This window comes from Bombina bombina, chromosome 6 (assembly GCF_027579735.1).
Source record: "Bombina bombina isolate aBomBom1 chromosome 6, aBomBom1.pri, whole genome shotgun sequence".
In the NCBI taxonomy this organism is placed as follows: Eukaryota; Metazoa; Chordata; class Amphibia; order Anura; family Bombinatoridae; genus Bombina; species Bombina bombina.
Window position 1 is genome coordinate 258,892,759 of NC_069504.1, and position 24,302 is coordinate 258,917,060.

General features: G+C 36.8%; 1 protein-coding gene across 1 annotated transcript in view; it reads right to left on the reverse strand.

Moving 5' to 3' along the window:
• Positions 1-24,302, reverse strand: part of MYRFL (myelin regulatory factor like) — a 477,269-nt gene that overhangs the window by 310,442 nt on the left and 142,525 nt on the right. Inside the window, 3 exon segments of the mRNA XM_053719216.1 lie at positions 4,579-4,655; positions 19,013-19,208; positions 21,081-21,231. Coding sequence (XP_053575191.1) covers positions 4,579-4,655; positions 19,013-19,208; positions 21,081-21,231 — 424 coding nt within the window.

Here is a 24,302-nt window from a genome sequence, read left to right on the forward strand (position 1 = left end):
ATATATATATATATATAGTCAAAGAAGGAAGGTCCAGACGAAGGCTCAAAGCAAAGTGAGTTTTTATTAAAAGTAAAAGAGCTCAGTGTAACTAGGCTGATAGAAATGGCTATGAACAAGGCCGTCAGGGGGGGCTGGGGTGGGCGTCTGACGCGTTTCAGCTCCTATGGAGCCTTAATCATAGACAGTTAATTGTCCTAATGCCCTATTCTGATTCATATAGACACACCTCACTTATTATTGGTGGTTGAGGGGAGGCCTGGCTACGTTTGCTAATGACCTGACTTCTATAGTATAAACTCCCACATTAAGCTGTGTACCAGTATGAAACCTAATATTAACCCTATGTGGCTTCTTGCAAATACTCTGCATACTATTAGTGAAATAGCTCTTAATGTCTGTCTAAACCAGAGTACGCTATCACTTAAAGCTTACCAACTAATATCATTTCATGTTTTTTTATTTTGACCATGTCTATATAATTATATATTAGTGGCAGCAAAGTTGCTAACCTTGTACTTAGGGCTTAGATATCATCCGTGGGTAGTTCCTTTTAGAAAATTGGGGGATTAAATATAATAGACCAAGTATGATAGTTTATGAGGACTTAGGGAGAGAACCTAAAACCAAATAAATTGGAATAAAGGGTGATACAAATAATTCAAAAAAGTGAAGCAATTGCATATTATTAGTATGCTTTTTAAAGGGTTAGAAGCACCCTCTAGATTTGTGGTGAGATGGAATAATACCTTATTACCTTATTATTCCGTCATTTTGTGGCAAATAAGTACTGACGACTAAATGTTAGTGGAAAGAATAACTAAGTAAGCATACTGCAGTATAATTTAACCTCGCTATACCTGGATATATGTGTGAAGTGTCCTTTCCCTCTATTAATTGAAAAATTGAGGAATTAGAGTGATTAAGAAGAATTATTCTTAAACTTAGTAAAGGTCTTAGTTGTAAATTCCAGAACTTATGGTTATTACCAGTAGTTGATTAGATCCGTCTCGATATTGAGACCAAGTGGTTGCCGACTTCCTAGGGTAGAGATCCAAAAGACCTCCTTTTTAAAGAGGTCTTTTGATCTATCCCCTCCTCTTGGTTTTTTATTTATCCGGTCAACTACCATCCACGTGAAGCCTCTTACGTCCTTACTGTGTTCTTCCACAAAGTGTTTAGAAGCTCCAGTAGTCACATTACCTCGTTCAATATCGTTCAGGTGGGCTCTTATCCTCTCCCTGACCTCACGTGAGGTGCACCCTACATATTGTTTCTGGCATAGTGAACATGTAATCATATAGATTACATAGGTGGACCTGCAGTTAGTACATTGTAGGAGTGAGTACACCTTCTGTGTGGTCAGGGATTGGAAAAACTTACCTGTGGTGACGTACCCACATGCCTTGCGGTACTGTTACCACATTTGTAATGTCCCTTTTGTGACAACCAACTACTTTGTGGTTTTGACTTTTTTATCATTGAGGGAGAAATTTGATTACCAATGGTGGTATTGCGTCTTGCTACGCAAAAACAACCATCTATTACCTCATCCTTCAGTAGATCATCCGCCAATAATATTGGCAAGTTTCTGCGTAAAATCTTACAAATAGAGTAGTATTGTTGACTGTAAGTTGTCACAAATGTGGGTTTGTGTCTAGCTTGTTTAGGACTTCTCCTGACTTCAAGGAGAGACTCCCTGTTACTGTGGCTAGCATCATTAAATGCTTTATGTACCACTTTTCTGTCATGGCCACGTTCTAACAGTTTGTTAGTCAGCTTCTTACTTTCTACTAGGAAAGCATCCTCCTCTGAGCAATTTCGTTGTAACCTCAGGAATTGCCCTTTCGCTATACCATAACTGGTATGTGGGGGATGATTGCTCTTTGCGTGTAAAAAGGTGTTTGAAGATATGGGCTTAACATACAGTGAGGTACTCACTCTGTTTTCCCCCGGGAGTCCTATTAGGATCAAGTACAAATAGGGAATCTCTGTCTTCTCAAAGAGAAAGGTGAACTTCAATCCAATTTCATTATCATTCAGATAGTTAACGAAGGATTCACCATCAGTCTGTGTACCTGACCACATAACTAGGAGATCGTCTATAAAACGCTTATAGCCAATGATGGAGCCAAAAAGGGGTTGGAGTCTGTATAGATATATTGATGCTCCCACCAGCCCATGAAAATGTTTGCATAGGCTGGCGCAAACTTGGCCCCCATTGCCGTACCTCGTTTTTGTAAATAAAAGTCTCCTAGAAACTCAAAATAGTTGTGTGTCAGGGAAAATATTAGGACTTGAAGGATGTATCCCTTCAGATCAGCAGAGTAGTCACTAAACAAATCAAGCATATATTGAGTAGCTAGCAAACCCATGTCATGAGGGATTGCTGAATACAGCCCTACAACATCTATTGTGAGCCAACCCATATATATATATATATATATATATGTGCCGCACACAAGCGATATCAAGCCCGCACACAGAAAAAAATAATTGCACGCACTGGAAAAAATTAAAAGGGAACATTGCTCCAAAGTTACCCACCGTTGGAAAGATTAGGAGATTGCCTTTCAAATGATGGGCCTTGGGGATTTCTAGCTGAAGGGTTTAAATATTTACCCCCCTCCATCCAGCTACCTCAATCCCTCTCCAGCAACACGCACTTTCCAGTTCCCTGGGGCTGGTGACACCCATGCATGGTGAAGTCACTGGCATTTCAAATTTCCCCTGGTAAAGCTGGGCCACTAGATCACCAGGGATGCTGTAGTAAATCCTGCAATGAGCTAACCCCCCCCCCCTCGATTATAAGTGGTTGTCATCCGCACTAAAAGCATTGCCCTGAATACATCTGTTTCCGTGCGAGCCTTCAGGCTCGCTGGAAACAGACTGCTGCTCCTTAACTCATCCGCCGCCTCTCAGGCTGCAGACAACAATCCGCCCGATTACTAACGGCTGATTGGCCGTGAATCTGCAGGGGCCGGCTTTGCACAAGCAGTTCACAAGAACTTATTTAGAGATGCAGGGCAGACATGATTCCTAAATTATGAAAAATAAAAAAGTCTAAGCTTACAAAAAATAATAAACAAAATTATCAAAAATAAAAACAATTAAACCTAATCTAATAGCCCTATAAAAATAAAAAAACACCCCCAACCTACAATAAACTACAAATAGCCCTTAAAAGGACCATTTTTAGTGCATTGCCCTAAGTTAAACAGCTCTTTTACCCTAAAAAAATTACTAAATTCCCCCCTAAAAGTAACCCCCCACCCAACCAACGCCCCAAAATAAAAAACCTAACTCTAAAAAATCCTAAGCTACCCATTGCCCCATAATGGGCATTTGTATAGGCATTGCCCTTAAAAGGGCATTCAGCTGCTCTATTACTGTCCTTAAAAGGGCATTCAGCTCTTTTAAAAGTGCCCAAAGCACTAATATTAAAAAAGAAAAAAAAAAAAAAGAAAAAAAAAAACTAACACTAACCCAATAAAATCTATTCACGGTTCCTGAAGTCCGGACATCCATCTTCATCCAGGCGGTGAGAAGTCTTCATCCAGGCGGCGACACCTTCATTCATCTCGGGGACGTCTTCTATCTTCATCCAGGCAGCGCGGAGTAGAGCTATCCAGGACGACGAAGACATCCTGCGCAGAGTGTCCTCTTCATACGGTCACCGCCGTACACTGAAGTTGAATGCAAAGTAGCCATTTCAAAATGGCATACCTTGCATTCCTTTTGGCTAATTTGATTCTTCAAATACAAATCAGCCAATAGGATGAGAGCTTCTGAAATCCTATTGGCTGTTCAAAACATCCTATTGGCTGTATTAGTGCCGGCGATGTCGGGAAGCAGCGGAATAGGGGTTAATAATTATATTGAGTGTCGGTGATGTTGGGGAGCGGCAGATTAGGGGTTAATAACTTTCATTAGTGTCGTCAATGTTGGGGAGCGGCGGAATAGGGTTAATAATTATATTGTCGGCGATATTGGGGAGCGCTGGATTATGTTAGGGTGTTATGTTTAAACGTAACTTTATTTTGCCCATAGACATCAATGGGGTTGCGTAACGACGATCTCCATTCCGCGATTGCAAGTGTTAGAAAAAAAACTAACACTCTCTTCCCATTGATGTCTATGGGGGAAAGCGTGCACGAGCACGTAAAATCAGCCCTTGGCTTTTGTGTTGTATGGAGCTTAACGCACCATAACGCACAGCACAAGGAGGCTTTTCAGTAACTCATAATGGCAGCGCTATGGAGAGTGCGGGACCTCTCATTTTATTGTGTTCCTTACGCACCCGGTATAGAGCAAAACTCGTAATCTTGGTGTATATTTTTCTAATTTCAGTGCAAAAATGGGAGTGGTATAGTGGTTTTCACAAGTGGTATTAGCTCACAGGCATTTTTGCGCTCGACTTGGAATCTGTCTCACAGTGTTTTATTAATGCTGGCGATAAACATAAGACAATGTGGCAATCGCTTTAATGGATAGTAAACCTTTTTACAAAGAAGCATTACAATAGAGAATATACTTTATATATAGAATACACTATGTTAATGCTATTAAGGAACTTACGTAACAGGATTGAATGGTCGTTTGCTGCGATCAGCTTGAGATTGTTCAATGGTGATTGTCTGGTTAGTGCTCTCAACCTATATGCAATAAATAAAGCAGATTTATAACTGAATAAAGGCTAGTTAAATTCACTTTCAAAAGATAATGAATAATACAGCAGGTCTGAAGGTATTTCTTTTTTCTTCAGTTGTTTAAATTCACAATCTTTGGTGTTTTTTTTATTTTATTTTGTACTATTCTGATATGTTATATAATGTATTTAATTATCTTGGTATCCTTTGTAGAAAAACATACCTAGGTAGGTTCAAGAGCAGCAATGCACCACTGGGAGCTAGCTGCTGTTTGGTGGTTACACATATATGCCTCTTGTCATTGGCTCACCAGTTGTGTTCAGCTAGCTGCCAGTAGTGTAGTTCATCGCTGCTCCTTCAACAAAGAAAATAAAGAACTGAGAGAAGCAAATTTGATAATAGAAGTAAACTGCAAATGTGTTTAAAAATTGCATGTTCTATCTGAATCATGAAAGTTTAATTTTGACTTTACTGTCCCTTTAAGTCAATTTAATAAAATTATTTTTTCTTCTCATTTATAAAGAGACATTGGGGTAGATTTATCATAGTGCGAGTGGACATGATACAATGTAACGTATCATGTCCGCTGCACATCGATAAATGCTGACAGCATACACTGTCGGCATTTATCATTGCCCCACAGCAGGCGGACAAGTTATGGAGCAGCAGTCTTTAGACCGCTGCTTCATAACTTCTGTTTCCGGAGAGCCTAAAGGCTCGCGCGGAAACAGGGGCATCAAGCTCTATTCGGAGCTTGATAATTCGGCCCCATTAAATACATAATTCAACCTGATTGAGATAGAACATGCAAGTTTGAAAACCTTCTAAATTTACTTATATTAAACTAAACAATAGCAGGAGTAAATTGAATATTTTTTTTTAATTAATGATCTGTGTCTTTTATGTCCCTTTAAAATGTAAATAAAGTGTATATCAGGCATTTTGTTACAATGTGCTATATAAAATATTACTTCATGTTTAAGCATGGTGCAGGGAGGACACTAAATTATATTACATTTACAGAACAGGACCAACTCTAGTCCAGAAGGAAGCCTTAGAGCAGAAATAATACGTTTTCTTAATTGTGAAAAAATAATATACTCTAAACACACACTCTACTGAATAATTTGTTTCATCTTAATGGTTTCCAAATGCCTTATTATAATTACTGGTGAATAGTTAAAGTATAGGAAATTGTTGCTTTATGTTTATTTTTGTATTTGAAACAATTGTTTTTGCTAATTAAAACCATCATCTATTGTTGTCAAGGATATGCCTATTTAAATGGACTGGCTATACAGAAAGAGCAGACTTGGTTATGGTATCTCTTTTATAAACAGTGGCTAACAGTATAGTAATAGGTATTGAAATGCTAATTAACCCCCTTCCCGCCGTTAGGACGTTCCATGCCATCCTTATTGTGCTGGGCTTTAGCACCGTTAGGACGGCATGGAACGTCCTAGCCATTTTGTTTTCTTGAAGCCATAACCGTTTACTAAATGGGTTTGTGGGATAAAGGTCATAGGCACTAGCGTCATAGGCCCTGACCTGATCCTATCATTGAAATCACATGATCGCATGAACGACTGTGTGATTTCAATTTTTACTTATTTGTTTACATCGGCATATTCAATTTTTCAGTATAGGTTTCAACAGGCAAAAACAGCTATTTCAAATTACAAAATAAAGGTAAAGGAGCTATTTACAAATAATTTAAAATACTCCAGAAGGTTAAATAGATCACTGGGAACACATTTAAAGGGGAGAAATTTGTATAGTACAATGTTCTTTTAAAGGGATACAAACACATCTAGCTTTTGTGTAAAAACTGTGCTTTCTTCTATGTTCTGCAAACTGTCTAAACCTGCTTTTGATTTGCTGCTGCAATTTTTAAACAAAAACAAGATCTGTTTAATTCCCTTTTATATTATAGTCCATTTATCATCAATTCATTTCAGTGAAACCTCTATACCTAAAAAAAAATATAGTGGTGGGGGGGGGGGGAGGAAAGGAAATATGATAGTGGCTTTTTTATATGGAAGGAAGCTTATAATGGGCCTTATATAACTCCAGATTTTTTTTTCTTCAAAGAATGAGATACAAGTCATTAAGGCTGAGGTGTAACGTGAGTAAATTGTACAGGCACGCATTTGCCTGATCATAGAAACATATTCACTTATACACTTAGAGTCATTAGTGGGCCCATTCCAAGTGGAGAAAACAAAATGTTTAGTGCTTTTGCATGGAAAATTATTCATTAGTTCAATACCATTTTGGAGGAAATGCTTTCATGACTAATCAAAGAATTTACCCATCAGTGTTTAGACAACTGCATTACTGTGTAAGCAGAATACATCTGAGACCTTTTAAATCTAGTACGATATGAAAATTCACATTTCTTTTGAGACTATGGATATTAAACAGATAGGGGTTTTTTTCACCAAGACACGGTTTTTGCATTACTGTGTAAGCAGAATACATCTGAGACCTTTTAAATCTAGTACGATATGAAAAACATAATTTATGTAAGAACTTACCTGATAAATTAATTTCTTTCATAATGGCAATAGTCCATGAGCTAGTGACGTATGGGATATACATTCCTAGCAGGAGGGGGCAACGTTTCCCAAACCTCAAAATGCCTATAAATACACCACCCACCACACACATACTTCAGTTTAATGTATAGCCAAGTAGTGAGGTGCAAAAAGGAGTAAAAAAGCATACAAGAAAAGAGGAACTGGAAAACAATATTGTGCTTTTATACAAAAAAATATAACCACCAAAAACAGGGTGGGCCTCATGGACTCTTGCCATTATGAAAGAAATGAATTTATCAGGTAAGTTCTCACATAATTTATGTTTTCTTACATGTAAATGGCAAGAGTCCATAAGCTAGTGACGTATGGGACAAAATACCTAAGATGTTGAAGTCCACAGAAGAGTCACTAGAGAGGGAGGAATAAAATAAAAACAGCTATTTCCGCTGAAATTTAATCCAAAAAATAAGTTCTTCTTAAAAACAGAAGAATCAAACTGAGACAGCTGCCTGAAGAACTTTTCTACCAAAGATTGCTTCAGAAGAAGCAAATACATCGAAATGGTAAAATTTAATAAATGTATGCAAAGAAGAACAAGTTGCTGCTTTGCAAATCTGATCAACTGAAGCTTCATTCTTAAAAGCCGAATAAGTGGCAACTAATCTAGTTGTATTTCTCTGAGGCGGAGACTGTCCTGCCTCCAAATAAGTCTTGTGAATCAAAAGTTTTAACCAAGATGCCAAAGAAATGGCAGAGGTTTTCTGACCTTTCCTAGAACCTGAAAAGACAGCAAATAGACTAGAAGTCTTCCTGAAATCCTTAGTAGCCTCAACATAATATTTCAAAGCCCTTACCACATCCAAAGAGTGTAACAATTTTTCAAGCAAATTCTTAGGATTCGGACACAAGGAAAGAACAACAATTTCCCTACTAATGTTGTTAGAATTCACAACCTTAGGAAACAGCTTTATCCTGATGGAAAATCAAAAAAGGAGACTCACGAGAGAGAGCAAAACATTCAGAAACTCTTCTAGCAGAAGATATAGCCAAAAGGAACAACAATACTTTCCAAGAAAGTAGCTTAATATCCAAAGAATAGGCTCAAAAGGAGGAGCCTGCAAAACCTTCAAAACCAAATTAAGACTCCATGGAGGAGAAATAGACTTAATAACAGGCTTGATACGGACCAAAGCCTGAACAAAACAGTGAATATCAGGAAGTTTAGCAATCTTTCTATGAAATAAAACAGAAAGAGTAGAGATTTGTCCCTTCAAAGTACTTGCAGACAAACCTTTATCCAAACCGTCCTGAAGAAACTGTAAAACTCTAGAAATTCTAAAAGAATGCCAAGAGAATTTATGAGAAGAACACCATGAAATATAGGTTTTCCAAACCCGATAATAAATCTTCATTGAAACAGACTTACGAGCCTACAACATAGTATTGATCACTGAGTCAGAGAAACCTCTATAACTAAGCACTAAACATTCAATTTCCATACCTTCAAATTTAGTGATTTGAGATCCTGATGGAAAAACAGCCCTTGAGACAGAAGGTCTGGCCTTAAAGGAAGTGACCAAGGTTGGCAACTAGACATGTGGACAAGATCCACATACCAATACCTGTGAGGCCATGCTGGTGCTATCAGAAACACATGTGATTGTTCCATTATGATCTTGGAGATCACCCTTGGAAGAAGAACTAGAGGCGGAAAAATATAAGCAAGTTGGTAAGACCAAGGAACTGCTAACGCATCCACCATCTCCGCCTGAGAATCCCTGGACCTGAAAAGGTATCTGGGAAGTTTCCTGTTTAGATAGGAAGCCATCAGATCTATTTCTGGAAGACCCCACATATGAAAAATCTGAAAAAACACATCTGAATGGAGAGACCACTCCCCCGGAAGCAAAGTCTGACGGCTGCGATAATCCGCTTTCCAATTGTCTACACCTGGGATATGAATCGCTGAAATTAGACAAAAGTTGGATTCCACCCAAGAAAGTATCCGTGAATCTTCTTTCATTGCTAAAGGACTGCGAGTCCCTCCCTGATGATTGACACAAGCCACAGTTGTGATATTGTTTGTCTGAAAGCGAATGAAAAGTTCTCTTTTTAATAGAGGCCAAGCCTGAAGAGCCCTGAAAATAGCATGGAGTTCAAAGATATTGATTGGTAACCTCGCCTCTAGAGGATTCCAAACCCCTTGTGCTGTCAGAGACCCCCAGACAGCTCCCTAACCTGAAAGACTTGCATCTGTTTAGACTACAGTCCAGGAAGGATGAACAAAGGAGGCCCCTTGCATAATACGATGATGGTCTAACCACCAAGTCAGAGAGAGTAGAATGCTGGGATTTAAGAATATCAATTGTGATATAATCCCACCATTGAATCAGCATTCAAAGCTGCAAAAATCTCATATGAACACGAGCAAAGGGGATCGCGTCCGATGCTGCAGTCATGAGACATAAAACTTCCTTGCACATAGCCACTGAAGGGAATGATTGAGACTTAAGGTTTTGACAGGCTGAAACCAATTTTATTCATCTCTTGTCTGTTAAAGACAGAGTCATGGACACTGAATCTATCTGGAAACCTAAAAAGGTGACCCTTGTCTGAGGAATCAAAAAACTCTTTGGTAAATTGATCCTCCAACCATGTCTTTGAAGAAACAACACTAGTTGATTTGTGTGAGATTCTGCTAAATGAAAAGATTGAGCCAGTACCAAGATATTGTCCAAATAAGGAAACACCGGCAATACCCTGCTCTCTGATTACAGATAGAAGGGCACCGAGAACCTTCAAAAAGATTCTTGGAGCTGTCGCTAGGCCAAATGGAAGAACAACAAATTTGTAATGCTTGTCTAGAAAAGAGAATCTCAGAAACCGATAGTGATCTGGATTAATAGGAATGTGAAGATAAGTGTCCTGTAAGTGTATTGCGGACATGTAATGACCTTGCTGAACAAAAGGCAGAATAGTCCTTATAGTCACCATCTTGAAAGTTGGGACCCTTACAAAACGATTCAAAACTTCAGATCCAGAACTGGCCTGAATGAATTTTCTTTCTTTGGGACAATGAATAGATTTGAATAAAAACCCAGACCCTGTTCCTAAAGCAGAACTGGTATAATCACCCCTGAAAGCTCCAGATCTGAAACACACTTCAGAAAAGCCTGAGCTTTCACAGAATTTGTTGGAACATGAGAGAGAAAGAATCTTCTCACAGGAGGTCTTATTCTGAAACCTATTCAATACCCTAGAGAGATGATGCTCTGAATCCACTGATTCTGAAGAGAATCTGCCCAAATGTTTTAAAATAATTTCAATCTGCCCCCCACCAGTTGAACTGGATTGAGGGCCGCACCTTCATGCAGTCTTAAAGGCTGGCTTTGGCTTCTTATAAGGCTTGAATTTATTCCAACTTGAAGATTGCTTTCAATTGGAACCAGAGTCCTTAGGGGAAGGAGTGGCTTTCTGTTCTCTATTCTGATGAAAAGGAATGAAACCGATTAGAAGCTTTAAATTTACCCTTAGACTTTTTATCTTGAGGCAAAAAACTCCCTTCCCCCCAGTGATAGAGGAAATAATAGAATCCAACTGAGAACCAAATAAATTATTACCCTGGAAAGATAAAGGTAGTAATCTAGATTTAGATACCATGTCAGCATTCCATGATTTAAGCCATAAAGCTCTTTTAGCTAGAATAGCTAGACATAGATTTAACATTAATCTTGATGATATCAAAAATAGCATCACAGATAAAATGATTAGCATGATGAAGCAAACAAACAATACTAGACAAAGCAAAATCTGTTTCCTCATGTGCTAAGCTATCCAACTAAAAATTTGATGCAGCCGCAACATCAGCCATAGAAATGGCAGGCCTGAGAATATAGCCAGAATTTAAATAAGCTTTCCTTAGATAAGATTCAATCTTCCTATCTAAAGGATCCTTAAATAAAATACTATCTTCCATAGGAATAGTAGTACGTTTGGCAAGAGTAGAAATAGCTCCATCAACCTTAGGGACTTTTCCCCAAAACTCCAAATTAGTCACTGGTAAAGGATATAACTTCTTAAACCTAGAAGGATTAAAAAAAGCACCAGGCTTAGACCATTCCTTAGCAATCACATCAGAAAACGTATCTGGAACAGGAAAAACCTCAAGAGTAATCAGAGAAGGTTTAAAAACAGAATTTAAACGTTTACTGGTTTTGTTATCAAGAGGATCAGACTCCTCAATACCTAAAGTAACCAATACTTCTTTCAACAAAGACCAAATATATTCAATCTTAAAAAGATTAGAAGATTTATCAATTTCAATGTATGAAGTAGGATCTTCTGAACCAGAGAGATCCTCTTCAGAGGAGGATATTTCACAAATTCACAAATTTCATCAGTTTTATGAGAAGTTTTAAAAGACCTTTTACGTTTATTAGAAGGTGGAATAGCAGACATAGCCTTCTGTATTGCATCAGCAAAATAATTTTTCATATCAACAGGGATATCATGTACATTAGATGTTAAGGGAGATGTGCTGTACTAGTACTAATAGAAACATTATCGGCATGCAAAAGCTTATCATGACAACTGTTACATAATATAGCCGGAGATAAAATCTCAGCTTGCTTACAACAGAAACACTTAGATTTGGTAGAACTGTGTTCAGGCAGCATGGTTCCTACAGTAGCTTCTGAGACATTTTGCAAAATGTAAAAGAAAAAATAGCATTTAAACAAAATATCCAATTTCCTCATATAGCATTTTCAGGAATGGGGAAAAATGCATATGCTAAATAAGCAGAAAAGCAAACAGCATAGCCCTCTAGAATATAAAGAGAGCAGGGAGCATAAAGGAAGTGGGGTAATATAACCAAAAAAAATATTTACATCCGGAAATGACGCAACTCGCATCATAACAAGCGCGACATCGCGCCAAACAAACTAACGTCAATAAAGATGCAGGAAATGCCGAAACTTGTGACACCATAGACGCAAAAAAAAAAATTGCGCCAAAAATTATGCAATAAATAACAGCATTTTGCGCCCTCGCGAGCCTAGATTTGCCTGCAAAATTTAAGGAAAAGACAAGTCAAATTGGAAAAAAGACTAAACCCTAAGTAAGAAAATTAAAAAAAATAAAATAATAACTTTCTAAAACATGATTCCTATACTGAAACTATTTAGACTGCAAAGGGAAATACACATAAACCTGACTCATGGCAAATATAAGTAAAATATATATATTTAAAACTTTATATTAATACATAAAGCGCCAAACATAACCGAGAGTGTCTTAAATAATGATACATACTTACCGAAGACACCCATCCACATATAGCAGACAGCCAAACCAGTACTGAAAACTATCAGCAGAGGTAATGGTATAAGAGTATTTCGTCGATCTGAAAAGGAAGGTAGGAGATGAATCCCTATGACCGATAACAGAGAACCCTTGAAAAGATTTCCCATGAGTGAAACCATAAAAATCAACAGGCAATACTCTCTTCACGTCCCTCTGACAAACACTGTACTCTGAGAGGAATTGGGCTTCAGAATGCTTAGAAGCGCTTATCATAGAAGTAATCATAAAAATGAAGCACAAACTTACTTTACCACCTCCATAGGAGGCAAAGTTTGTAAAACTGAAGTATGTGTGTGGTGGGAGGTGTATTTATAGACATTTGAGGTTTGGGAAACTTTGCCCCCTCCTGGTAGGAATGTATATCCCATACGTCACTAGCTCATGGACTCTTTCCATTTACATAAAATAAATTCACATTTCTTTTAAGACTATGGATATTAAACAGATGGGGAGGTTTTATCGTTTTTCAGCTGATTTCTTTGCTTTAAGATTAAATTACTCATTAAACAATATTTATTTTTTGTTGTTGTTTTTTTTCCAGATGACACCAAGACACGGTTTTGAAAACATTAGATGAATTTGTCAAGTAATAGTAAAAAAAACCTTATACATTTCCCCATGTGTAATGATTAGCTAGGATTATTGCATGTAGCAAGTTAATATTTTTTTTTTCTTTGCTCCATCTAATAGAAGACATGAAAAAAGTTATCACAGTGTTTTGTTTTATGTAAAAAATAATGTTCCTTAGACAAATGAAAGAACATTTAAGTATCAGTTGTAAACAAATTCGAACTTCCTGTTTGTTTCTCTTTAATTTTAAACAGCTTTTACTGAACCCCTTTTTTTGCCAAAGAAACATATTTAAATGCTGCAGTTCATATGCCTGTTAAAAAAAGCTTTGTGTCCCTTTAAAGGGACAGTCTAGTCAAAATGAAACTTTCATTATTCAGATATAACTTTTAATTTTAATCAACTTTCCAATTTACTTTTATCATCAAAATTACGTTGTTCTCTTGGTATTCTTAGTTGAAACTAAACCTAGGTAGGCTCATAGGCTAATTTCTAAGCCCTTGAGGGCTGCCTCTTATCACATGCTTTTTAAATTGCTTTTCACAGCAAGAGACTGAAAGTACATGTTGGCCATATAGATAACACTGTGTTAACGCCCGAGGAGTTATTTAAGATTTAGCACAAGACAATACTAAATGCAAGTCAATAGATAATAAACAGTCACAGTCATGTGATCAGGGGGATGGAAGAAGGTTCTTAGATACAAGGTAATCACAGAGGTAAAACGTATATTACTATAACTGTGTTGGTTATGCAAAACTGGGGAATGGGTAATAAAGGGATTATGTAACTTTTAAAACAATAAAAATTATATTGTAGACTGTCCCTTTAAGCAAATAAGCACTGCAGAGTGAAGCTTAGTATGAATTGTTTCATTGCACACAGAGCACATGTAGAGATAGGCTGTAATAGTTACATTGTTTACTACAACAATTACCAGGTATGTTCATGTAATATGTGCTTATATGCATGCTTGTAACATTACCACATTATATAAAGCAATGTAATTTCTGGGTCGGGAAGCTTCCATGTGCACTATAGAAATTTAGCATCCAGACGTCACAAGAACCAATTGGGCTCCTCTGTTATTGTGTTACCAAGATCTGGTGCTGTGTAACCAACTTAGGGCAAGATTACAAGTGGTGCAGCAAATCTAATTTTTTCTCTAGCGAAAAAACGCTAGCCCAATGTTTTTTGCGCATCTCGGAATCCGCTCGTATTACAAGTTGAAAAAAATATGTTTTTTCGCTAGCTCTAGCCAGAGAAGTGTAAACATCTTCAAATTCAAATCAGCCAATAGGATGAAAGCTTTTTCCTTTCATCCTATTGGCTGATTTGAATTTGAAGAATCAAATCAGCCAATAGGAATGCAAGGGTACCCCTATATAAAAGGGGTACCTTGCATTCAATCTTCAGTGTACGGCTGGAGACTGCATGAAGAGGACCTCCGTGTCGATGGTCTGAAGAGAAGGACCGACATCGGTGTCGACATCGCTACTTACCTCACCGCTCACACCAGGATGAAGATAGAAGATGGACTACCAATGGAAGAAGATGAAGATGGAGCGCCGCCGGGATGAAGATGGAGCACAGCCCATGAGTACCAATTTTGGGGTTAGACTTAGGTTTTGTTTTTTTGTGTTTTTTTAAGATTAGGGATTTTTTAAAATTTTATTTGGGCAGAAAAAGAGCTTTTCAGGGCAATATGTAGTTTAGTCTTTTTTTGTTAGTTTTTTTTATCTTGGTGGGGGTGGGGGTTTTAATGTTAGGGGGTTATTGTATTTTTTATGCAAAAGAGCTGTTTGCTTTAGGGCAATGCCATACAAAAGGCCCTTTTAAGGGCTATTGGTAGTTTATTTTTAGAATAGTGGCTTTTTCTAAGGGGTATTAGAATAGGAATCATTTTTTTATTTTTGTTAATTTCGTTTGTTATTTTGTGCAAGGGTAGGTTTTGTTATTTTTTGTAATGGTAGTTTTTTTTTGTAAATTTTAGGTTTTTATTTTTGGTAAATGATAGGTTTTTATTTTTTGTAATGTAGGTTTTTTATTTTTGGTAATGTAAGGTATTTTTTATTTAAAGGGACAGTCAAGTATAAATTAAACTTTCATTATTCAGATAGGACTTTTAATTTTAATCAACTTTCCAATTTACTTTTATCATCAAATTTGCTTTTTTCTCTTGGTATTCTTAGTTCAAACTAAACATAGGTAGGCTCATATGCTAATTTCTAAGCCTTTGCGGGCTGCCTCTTATCACATGCTTTTTAAATCTCTTTTCAACACAAAGAGACTGAAAGTACACGTGGGCTATATAGATATCACTGTGTTCAGGCACAGAAAGTTATTTAAGATCTAGCACAATACAATGCTAAATTTAAGACAATAGATAATAAACAGTCACAGTCATGTGATAAGGGGGCTGGACGAAGGTTCCTAGATACAAGGTAATCACAAAGGTAAAAAGTACATTAATATAACTGTGTTGGTTATGCAAAACTGGGGAATGAGTAATAAAGGGATTATCTATCTTTTAAAACAATAACAATTCTATGGTTGACTGTCCCTTTAAGTAATGTTAGGTTGTTTTTTTTTTTAAAGGGTAAGCTTAGGTTTTAATTTAATTTTACAGGTAAGTTTTTATTTATTTTAAGGTAGTTAGTATAGTTTTTATTTAATTTAAGAGTATTTTAATTGGGGTAAAGTTAGGGGGTGTAGTTAGTTTATTACTTTGCGTTGTGGGGGATGGCGGTTTAGGATTTAATAGTGTATTTAGATAGTTTGCAATGTTTGGGGATGGGGGTTTAGGGGTTAATAGTTTATTTAGATAGTTTGCGACGTGGGGGGTAGGGGTTTAGGGGTTAACAGTTTTATTTAGTGTTTACGATGTGGGGGGGGTGGTTTAGAGGTTAATAGTTTTATTTAGTGTTTGCGATGTGGGGTGGCAGTTTAGGGGTTAATAGTTCTATTTAGGGTTGGCAATGTGGGGGATGGCGGTTTGGGGTTAATAGTGTAGTTTATGGGTGTAAGTGTACTTTGTAAGGTATTTTTGTTGTGTTATGTACAACTTTTTAGTTTAGGAAAACAGTCTACCAGAGCTCTTAGATCGCGGTATGGATTGAAGCGGAAAAGACTATTGCACTAGTACAATCAGGATTTCTCTCGACTTGTAATATCAGCCAGAGAAAAAGGGATTGAGAAATCACGATTGCGCTAGAGTGAAATACATTGCGCCTCACTTGTAATCTCACCCTAAATCAAATTAAATAAATTGATTCCTCTTGCTTTCCTCTTTTTTCTTTATAATCAGTTTCCTAAAAGTCACGTTTTCTGCTCAGACAACCTAAGCTACTTAGGGGTCTATTTCTTATCAATGGGCATCAACCTGCATACTTAGTTATAATAATCCTTATAAAATAGATTTCTAATATGTTCTGCTTAAAGGGAAACTGAAGACAAAATGAAATCGTAAAAGTTTAATTTTGAGTTGACTGTCCCTTAAAATGGACATTTTATACTAGATTTTTCTTTGCATAAATGTTTTTGTAGATGATCCATTTATATAGCTCATCTATGGGTGTTTTTGTAAAACTGTATGGTTTTGCTTATTTTTAAATAACACTGTGCTGATTTTCAGTCTCCTAACCAAGCCCCAAAGTTTTAGATGTATACTAATGTCTACGGATTCCAGCTTGCTCCTGTTTGTGTAAAGGGTCTTTTCATATGCAGATGAGAGGAGGAGGGGGGGGGGGTGTCTGCTGTTCCTGCTTTCCCCGACCCTTTTACTGGAAGTTCTAGCATAACCTCATCAACAGTGCTAAACTGGGAGCTTCTAAGTACGTTTTTAAAATGTTTTATGTTGGATTTTTATATCAGTATCTGTGCATATTCTTCTTTATAGTAGTGTCTATTACATGCAGTTAAATGAAAATTGGTGCATACTGTCCCTTTAAATAGTACTCTACTGAGTTGCAACTCTGTTTTATGTTATCTCATTCAAAACAGTTTCTGATATAGACCATTATTGACTCAAAACATTCTCTAAATGTTTAGTTAAAAAAAGAGAGAAAACTATGGCACCCTAAATTGTCAGTATAATCCATGTTGTGCAGTTCAGCAGATAAAAGCACAAAACTGAAAGGGTTACATATAGTAACTAATCCCATATGCTATGTACATATGGTTTCACCTCCATCAACTAGATGTGCGTCAGATTTAAAATGATTTCTTTTAATTATTACCATGAAACCTTCATATAACAGAGATTTTAAAACATTGGATTCATGTCTCAATCTTTAAAGAGATATGATATGATTCAGATAGAGCATTTTAAACAACTTTCTAATTTACTTCTTTTGTCCATTTTTATTTGTTCTCTTGGTATCTTTTGATGAAAAGCAGGGACATAAGCTCAGGAGCGTGCATGTGTCTGGAGCAATATATGGCAGCAGTTTTGCAAGAATGTTATCCATTTGCAAAAGCACTAGGTGGCAGCACTATTTAATGCTGTGTAGTGATCCAGATGCCTACCTAAGTATCTCTACAACACAGAATATCATGGGAACTTTGATAATAGAAGTAAATTGGAAACTTCTTTAAAATGGTGTGCTCTGTCTGAATCACAAAATACATTATTTGGGTTTCATATCCCTTAAAATGATACTAAACCCAATTTTTTTCTTTCATGATTCAGATAGAGCATGCAATTTTTAGCAACGTTCTAATTTACTCCTATAACCAATTTTTCTTAATTCTCTTGGTATCTTTATTTGAAAAGCAGGAATGAAAGCTTAGGAGCCGGCCCATTTTAGGTTCAGCACCTGGGTAGTGCTTGTTGATTGGTGGCTAAATGTAACCACCAATCAGCAAGCACTTTCCAGGGCGCTGAACCAAAAACTGTACCAGCTCCTAAGCTTTCATTCCTACTTTTTCAAATAAAGATACCAAGAAAACGAAGAAAATTGATATTAGGAGTAAATTAGAAAGTTGCTTAAAATCGCATGCTCTATCTGAATCATGAAAAAAATTGTTATATTAAGGAGACAGACATAGATAAAACATTTTACATTTTGTTATCATAGCATATACAGCTTTTACAGAATAACTTCATTCAGTCATTATCTAGATATGGGTCTACTCATCTTGTCTAGTTCCTATGACCATCTTTAGTTTTGCCTATACTGTCCAGTGATGTTATTTAAACTCATCTATTTATTGAACCTTTCAACTTTATCAGGTCTGCTTCATTCAAAGGGATAGGAAAGTTAACATTAAACTTGAACAATTCATATAGAGCATCCCATTTTAAGACACTTTTAAATTAATTTCTGTTTTCAAATGTACTTTGTTCTCTTGGTATCCAATAATGAAAAAGAATAAGTACATATCCTACACTAGTGGGAGCGAGCTGGTGATTGGTGCCACCTGCACACATTTGTCTCTTGTGATCTCATTAATGCATTGCTGTTCCTTCAGCAAAGGATATCATGGGGAAAAAAAGCAAATTTGATAATAGACATCAATTGGAAAGTTGTTTCAAATTGTATGTTGTATCTGAATCCTTAAAGGAAAAAAATTTGTTTCATGTTCCTATAAGCTTATATCTTTATCTTATATGATTACTTGATTTGTATTTATTGGAAGTTTAAAGGTTTAAACATCATAACCACCGCTTTGGTCTTTTAAACGCGATACACAAAATTGGGTTGTGATGGAATTACTAAAATATCAACAAATGAAATATAATTATTGTTCCTATAAATAGTTTAATGGAAGAAAATGGTTTGTTTTTTAAAACCATATAATGCAAATACTGTATAACATATTATGCAGCAAATTCTTGCAAATGTTGCCTTTGTATCAATATACTTATATAGTAGCATAAATTCTTACTTTCACTCCAAAGACTCTCAAGTTAAACTTTTCAATAGGTTTTATACCCAGATTTGTTTTGACAAATTTCGGACTCCCAAGCATCCGGATGTGAACTGTAACCTGGAAATGATTTTTCTTTTGGCACACATAGGCTTCGTCTGCTGTTGAAAAGTTAAATCCTTTATCTGTGATTACTTGGAATCCAACTGTAGGTCTGAAAGGTGGAAAAAAGTTCAGTATTATTTCTGCATATCCATGTCTTCAATTCAACGGTAAATGCTGCTGACTAAACACTGTAAAATGTATTAAATAAGATATATTACAACTACATTGGTTTATCAAGGACTCCAGGCTGGATTACATTAATCTGTATACCATATCTCAGTTATTGTAAGAAGCAAACTGTGTTGAGGCTAAGTGGGCTTCCTAACCTCTATCATTCAGTTGATGCCTATTGTCGAGGGGCACCAGCCTCACCTGCATAAGAGCTGTTCTGCCCTTATTCTCCCCATCCTTGAACTTCACTCCATTATCTGAGGCTTAACCTGGGTGCTGTGCTGTCATTAAAAGATAGGTAGTGTCACTGGCAAATGCAGACAGGAAGGGAGGCTAAGACCACCTGCACCAAAGTTTTAGGACTCAGGAGGTGTATTAAAGGAAAGTACATCTGTAATTTATCATCTATCTACATTAGGGATTTCAAATGAGATTTAAAAATAAATAAATAAATAAATAAATAAAAGATTATTTTCAAGATCAAAAGCTTTTTTTCTTTTGATTTTAAAATAAATGTAAACATTTTTGTTGGCAACTAAAGTTATTGTGGGTCTTTATCACTGTGCCTAATAGATATGTTGGCACTGCTCATACCAAAACGTACCTTTATTTTCTTTCTCTTTCTACTGAACTATCCCCTTCCAGCTACCCACCCCAAAGCTTTTTTTTTTCATGAGGTGGGGTTTCCACCTATTCTCCAATAACTGTGCTAGCCATATGGCACTCAACCGTTCTATTGGAGAATAGGTGGAAACATCACCAATAATGTTCTACGACAGTAGAGCATTTTATTAATGCATAAATGCATGCATGTACAAGCCAGATTAGTTCATATTATATTAATGGTGACTATTTGAAGAACATTCAGCATTCAATGTTAGCACACAAATGTTACATTTTGGTACATCAAATGCAAGAAAAACATTTTCAATATTAAACATTTAAATAATAAATTATTTATGTTCGCTGTAATAGAAAAGTAGAAGGCATGATTACCATAGAAACCAATCATGCTTTCATTTCCTTCAGTTGAGAGAGGCACTGGACACAAATTCTACATTACCATATTCATGATTTATTGCCACAATAATATTCTTTGAACCTGAGATTTGACAGCATATAATTTTGGCCCATTATATTTATTACTATTATGGATGAATGATGTTGTACCAATGATAGTTGTAATAGTGTAGTTGATATATTTTTAATATATATTTAGAAGGTAATTATAAATTCATGCTGATACAATCATTACCTTTTTATTAAGTTGATAGTAAATTGTGCCGCAAGTAAATCAGACTATTGATATACTGCAGGCTCATTAGAAACCAAAATAAACAGCAAGTGTCCTTTGAATTCATTTATTCATGGTACAATGGGAATGTTGGGCATCAGACCTGTGTACAGCTGCACAGCCATGGAAACCCATTTCATGATGCTCCCAGCACACACAGTTCTTGTGCTAATGTTGCTTCCAGAGGCAGTTTAAAACTCTGTAGTGAGCGATGCAACAGATGATAGGTGATCTTTATGTGCTAGGCACTTCAGTACTCAATTACCCTGTGACTGATGGCAAAGGGGGCATCCTATGGCAGTGCAACCACTTGCCTTATTTTTAATATGTACAATAAGCACCTTTTTCTTACTACACATTTCCACTTATATTTATTTGCAATACATTTTGAAATATAATTTTTATGACTTGTAATAAAGAAAAAAATGTTCTTTTAAGCTTAGCTAATCCCCAGAATAACATAATTTATATCATAAGTAGATAAAATTTAGTTGATCCCAATATTAGAATATTTACATCTTTTCTGAAGTAGCGTTACATACAGTAACCCAGTGTGCCGTTTGGTAAGGTTTCCATGTTAGAGATTGGTAACATTTGTCCACTGAAGATATAGTCTGTCCGTCACTTTCATAGTCATGCAAATCGACAATACTATCAGCTGAAGGAGCTGCAGTGAAACAAAATGGCAAAGTATGTGGTTATTCATATTTACAATACAATGCTTCCATATTAATGTGTCTGTGTCATTCTACCAGTTTTATAAAGTATATGAAAGTCAAAATTAAACCTTTATGGCTGAAGCAGTTTTAAGAAACTGTTTAATTTACTTTTATTATCAAATTGTCTTCATTCTTCTGATATCCTTTGTTGAAACCTAGGCATGTTCAGTACCAGCAATGCACCATTAGGAGCTAGCTAGTGATTAGTGACTGAACATATATCTGTCTTGTCATTGGCTAACCAAAGGGTACAGCTAGGTTCCAGTACTGATTTTCTGATCTGGAGCTGACTTTAATTATGACCTTGATCACAATCTATCGGGAGTCATAATTTTTGGCTGTTTTCTGACCAAAAAGGTTACTTTTCGAATTGGCACAATCGTAAAATGGATTTTCAGCTGCTCAATAAATGACACTATTTACCTTATGGAGCTGAAAAGAGCTTAGCAATCACAATACGTTTTTGGCTCTGTCTTCAACAGCTTTCGGAGACCCTTTTTCACTTATCGGATTCAGCACCTCAAGGCACTTGATAAGTCCTCAGAAGGTTTTTTCAGACACCTGTTAGACTATTTCATGGCTATTTCCAAACAGTCTTTTAGCTTGCACCTATGTTGAAAACTCTGAAATGGCCACTGGAGACATTCAAGAGGTTTGTTAACATACCTGGTATCAATTAATTATAACTCAATTCATCCCTATTGGAAAGGCTGCATACAATCAACAGGGTACATATTTAACTATGTATAGGGACATATACATATGTAGATGTGATGACTACGTGATATCATAGGGTGACCAGATATCCCATTTTTAATGGGATTGTCCAGTGTTTGCATATACATTTGTGATTGGCTGATGGCTCTCCCATGGTACAGGAGCAGTGGAAATAGACAAAACTTTGAAATTTGTCAGAAAAAAAATCTACTATTTATTTGATATTAATACTAAGTGCTATTGCTTTGTCTTTTTATTATGCATTTGTTGCTTATGCAAATCTACTGTATTTACTGGTCCTTTAACACACTGTCCCTTTGTCCCCAAAAATGTCTTTTTTTTATCATTTTTTATTATATATATATATATGTGCAACACTAGTGCTGTATTATTTTCATGTCTTTGCAGCACTATGGTATGCAATATCTGCAGCTGTTAGCAGATCAGCATCCAGGGAACTACAGTTCCCTGAAAGATTCAAAACAGAAGAGAGAGAGCACATACAAAGAAAGCGGGTCTCAAGCGAAAGTTGAAATCCAAAGCACCTTTATTGTGAGCAACATAGAAAGTAAAATAATAGAACATAAAATAACTACATGTAGACTAAGTGGTCAGACGCGTTTCGGCTCACGCCTTCATCTGTGACCTGTACATTATACTCTGCTAAGCATGTATATACCCTAAGGGTATTTCTGATTGGTTGATTGGTGCACAGAACAATCAGTTAATTAAAGCTGAGAGAACACCCTCTTGAAATTTTAACCCCTGGAAAAATGCATGTTACAAAAAATGCATGTTGTAAACAGACAGATTATCATCAATAAGAGCTTATGTGCAAGGAAAGAAAAAAAGGGAATAGTAATGATACAAAAACAAAAGCAAAAGCAAAAACTAGGGGCAAGATCTAAAACATAAAACATTAAACATAAAGTATAAAATATAATAAAGCAAAAAAGTTTACTTATATACAACAAAGAATTATAATAATAAGCAATACAATGATAGTAATAGCTACTAAAAAATGTGTGTACAGACGTGCCTGCTAAAACACCGCTCAGACATATAAAATTTAATTTAATTAATTTTATTATCAAATGTGAGAGAGAGAGCGCCTAATAGTGTAATATCGTCTGGAACCAAGCAGATACAAACAGTAGCTGCATCAACAAAGTGGATACTCACAAAAGAGTTGGCACTCACAAGAAGTGCATACAAGCAGGCTGACCTTTGAACAGCAGTCAGTACGCTGGGGATTTGGAAATCGTGTCGGAGATGTAAAAGATTCAAAATAGAAGAGAAAAAAGCGCCTAATAGTGCAGTATCGTCTGAACCCAGGTAGACACAAACAACAGCGGCATCAGCAAGATGGGTACTCACAAAAGAGTTGGCACTCACAGGTAGTGCATAAGGGCAGGCTGACCTTTGTACAGCAGTCAGTACGCTGGGGATTTGAAAATCGTATCCCTCTGACTGGTTATGTGGCTGTTTGTAGCTGTTGTAGATACAGGCTTTTCCTCCGCACACAGCGTGTGCACTAATTCGGCGTCTAAGATTCAGCTGTTCTGCGATGGGAGGAAATCCTCTGTGCAGGACCGTCTTTAACACAGGACAAAAGGGGCAGCTGCCCTGGGCCCAGTCTCTGTTGAGGGGCCCAAGAGTCCTAAAAAAAAAAAAAAAAAATTTTTTTTTTTTTTTTTTTAATGGTTCATACCAGACTGCTGATGTGACATGGGGAACACACACATTCAGTCCTAATACTTTCACAGTCAAAAGTACTCTGCTTATATTTTTTTAAAAACTGTGCCAGACCGTGCCGGTGTCATGTGACATGCCAAGCTAGTGCCATGTGCTGTTTTAGATGTGCACTGTGCAGCACCGAATGCAAAGCCCTAACTCGGCATCCAGCCATTTCCCACTGCATCAGAAAAGGTCCTACTGGGGTTACCACTGTTACCAGGTAACTGCTCTGGTGGTGGGGATTGTTTCTGGGTAGGGCTGACTGTAGCCGCATGCAGCAGAAAGCTGGAGCGGCAGGCACATGAGGATTTGAGCATCTGTGCAGCTGCATACACTGCTCTCTTCAGTCTTGAGGCTGTGTGACTCATCTCACACTGTATCCATGCAGCCTTGGACAGACAGCATCATGTCTACTGGTCCCCTTAGTCCTGCTCTTTCTTCTGTGGCCCTAAGATCAACTAACTGAAGTTTGTTAGGGGAATAGTGCTTTGTAGAAAGGTGTCAGTGGGAAGAATAAGTGAGTGCACACACGCCCCTCCCCATGCAGCATTGTCTAGTTCAGGGT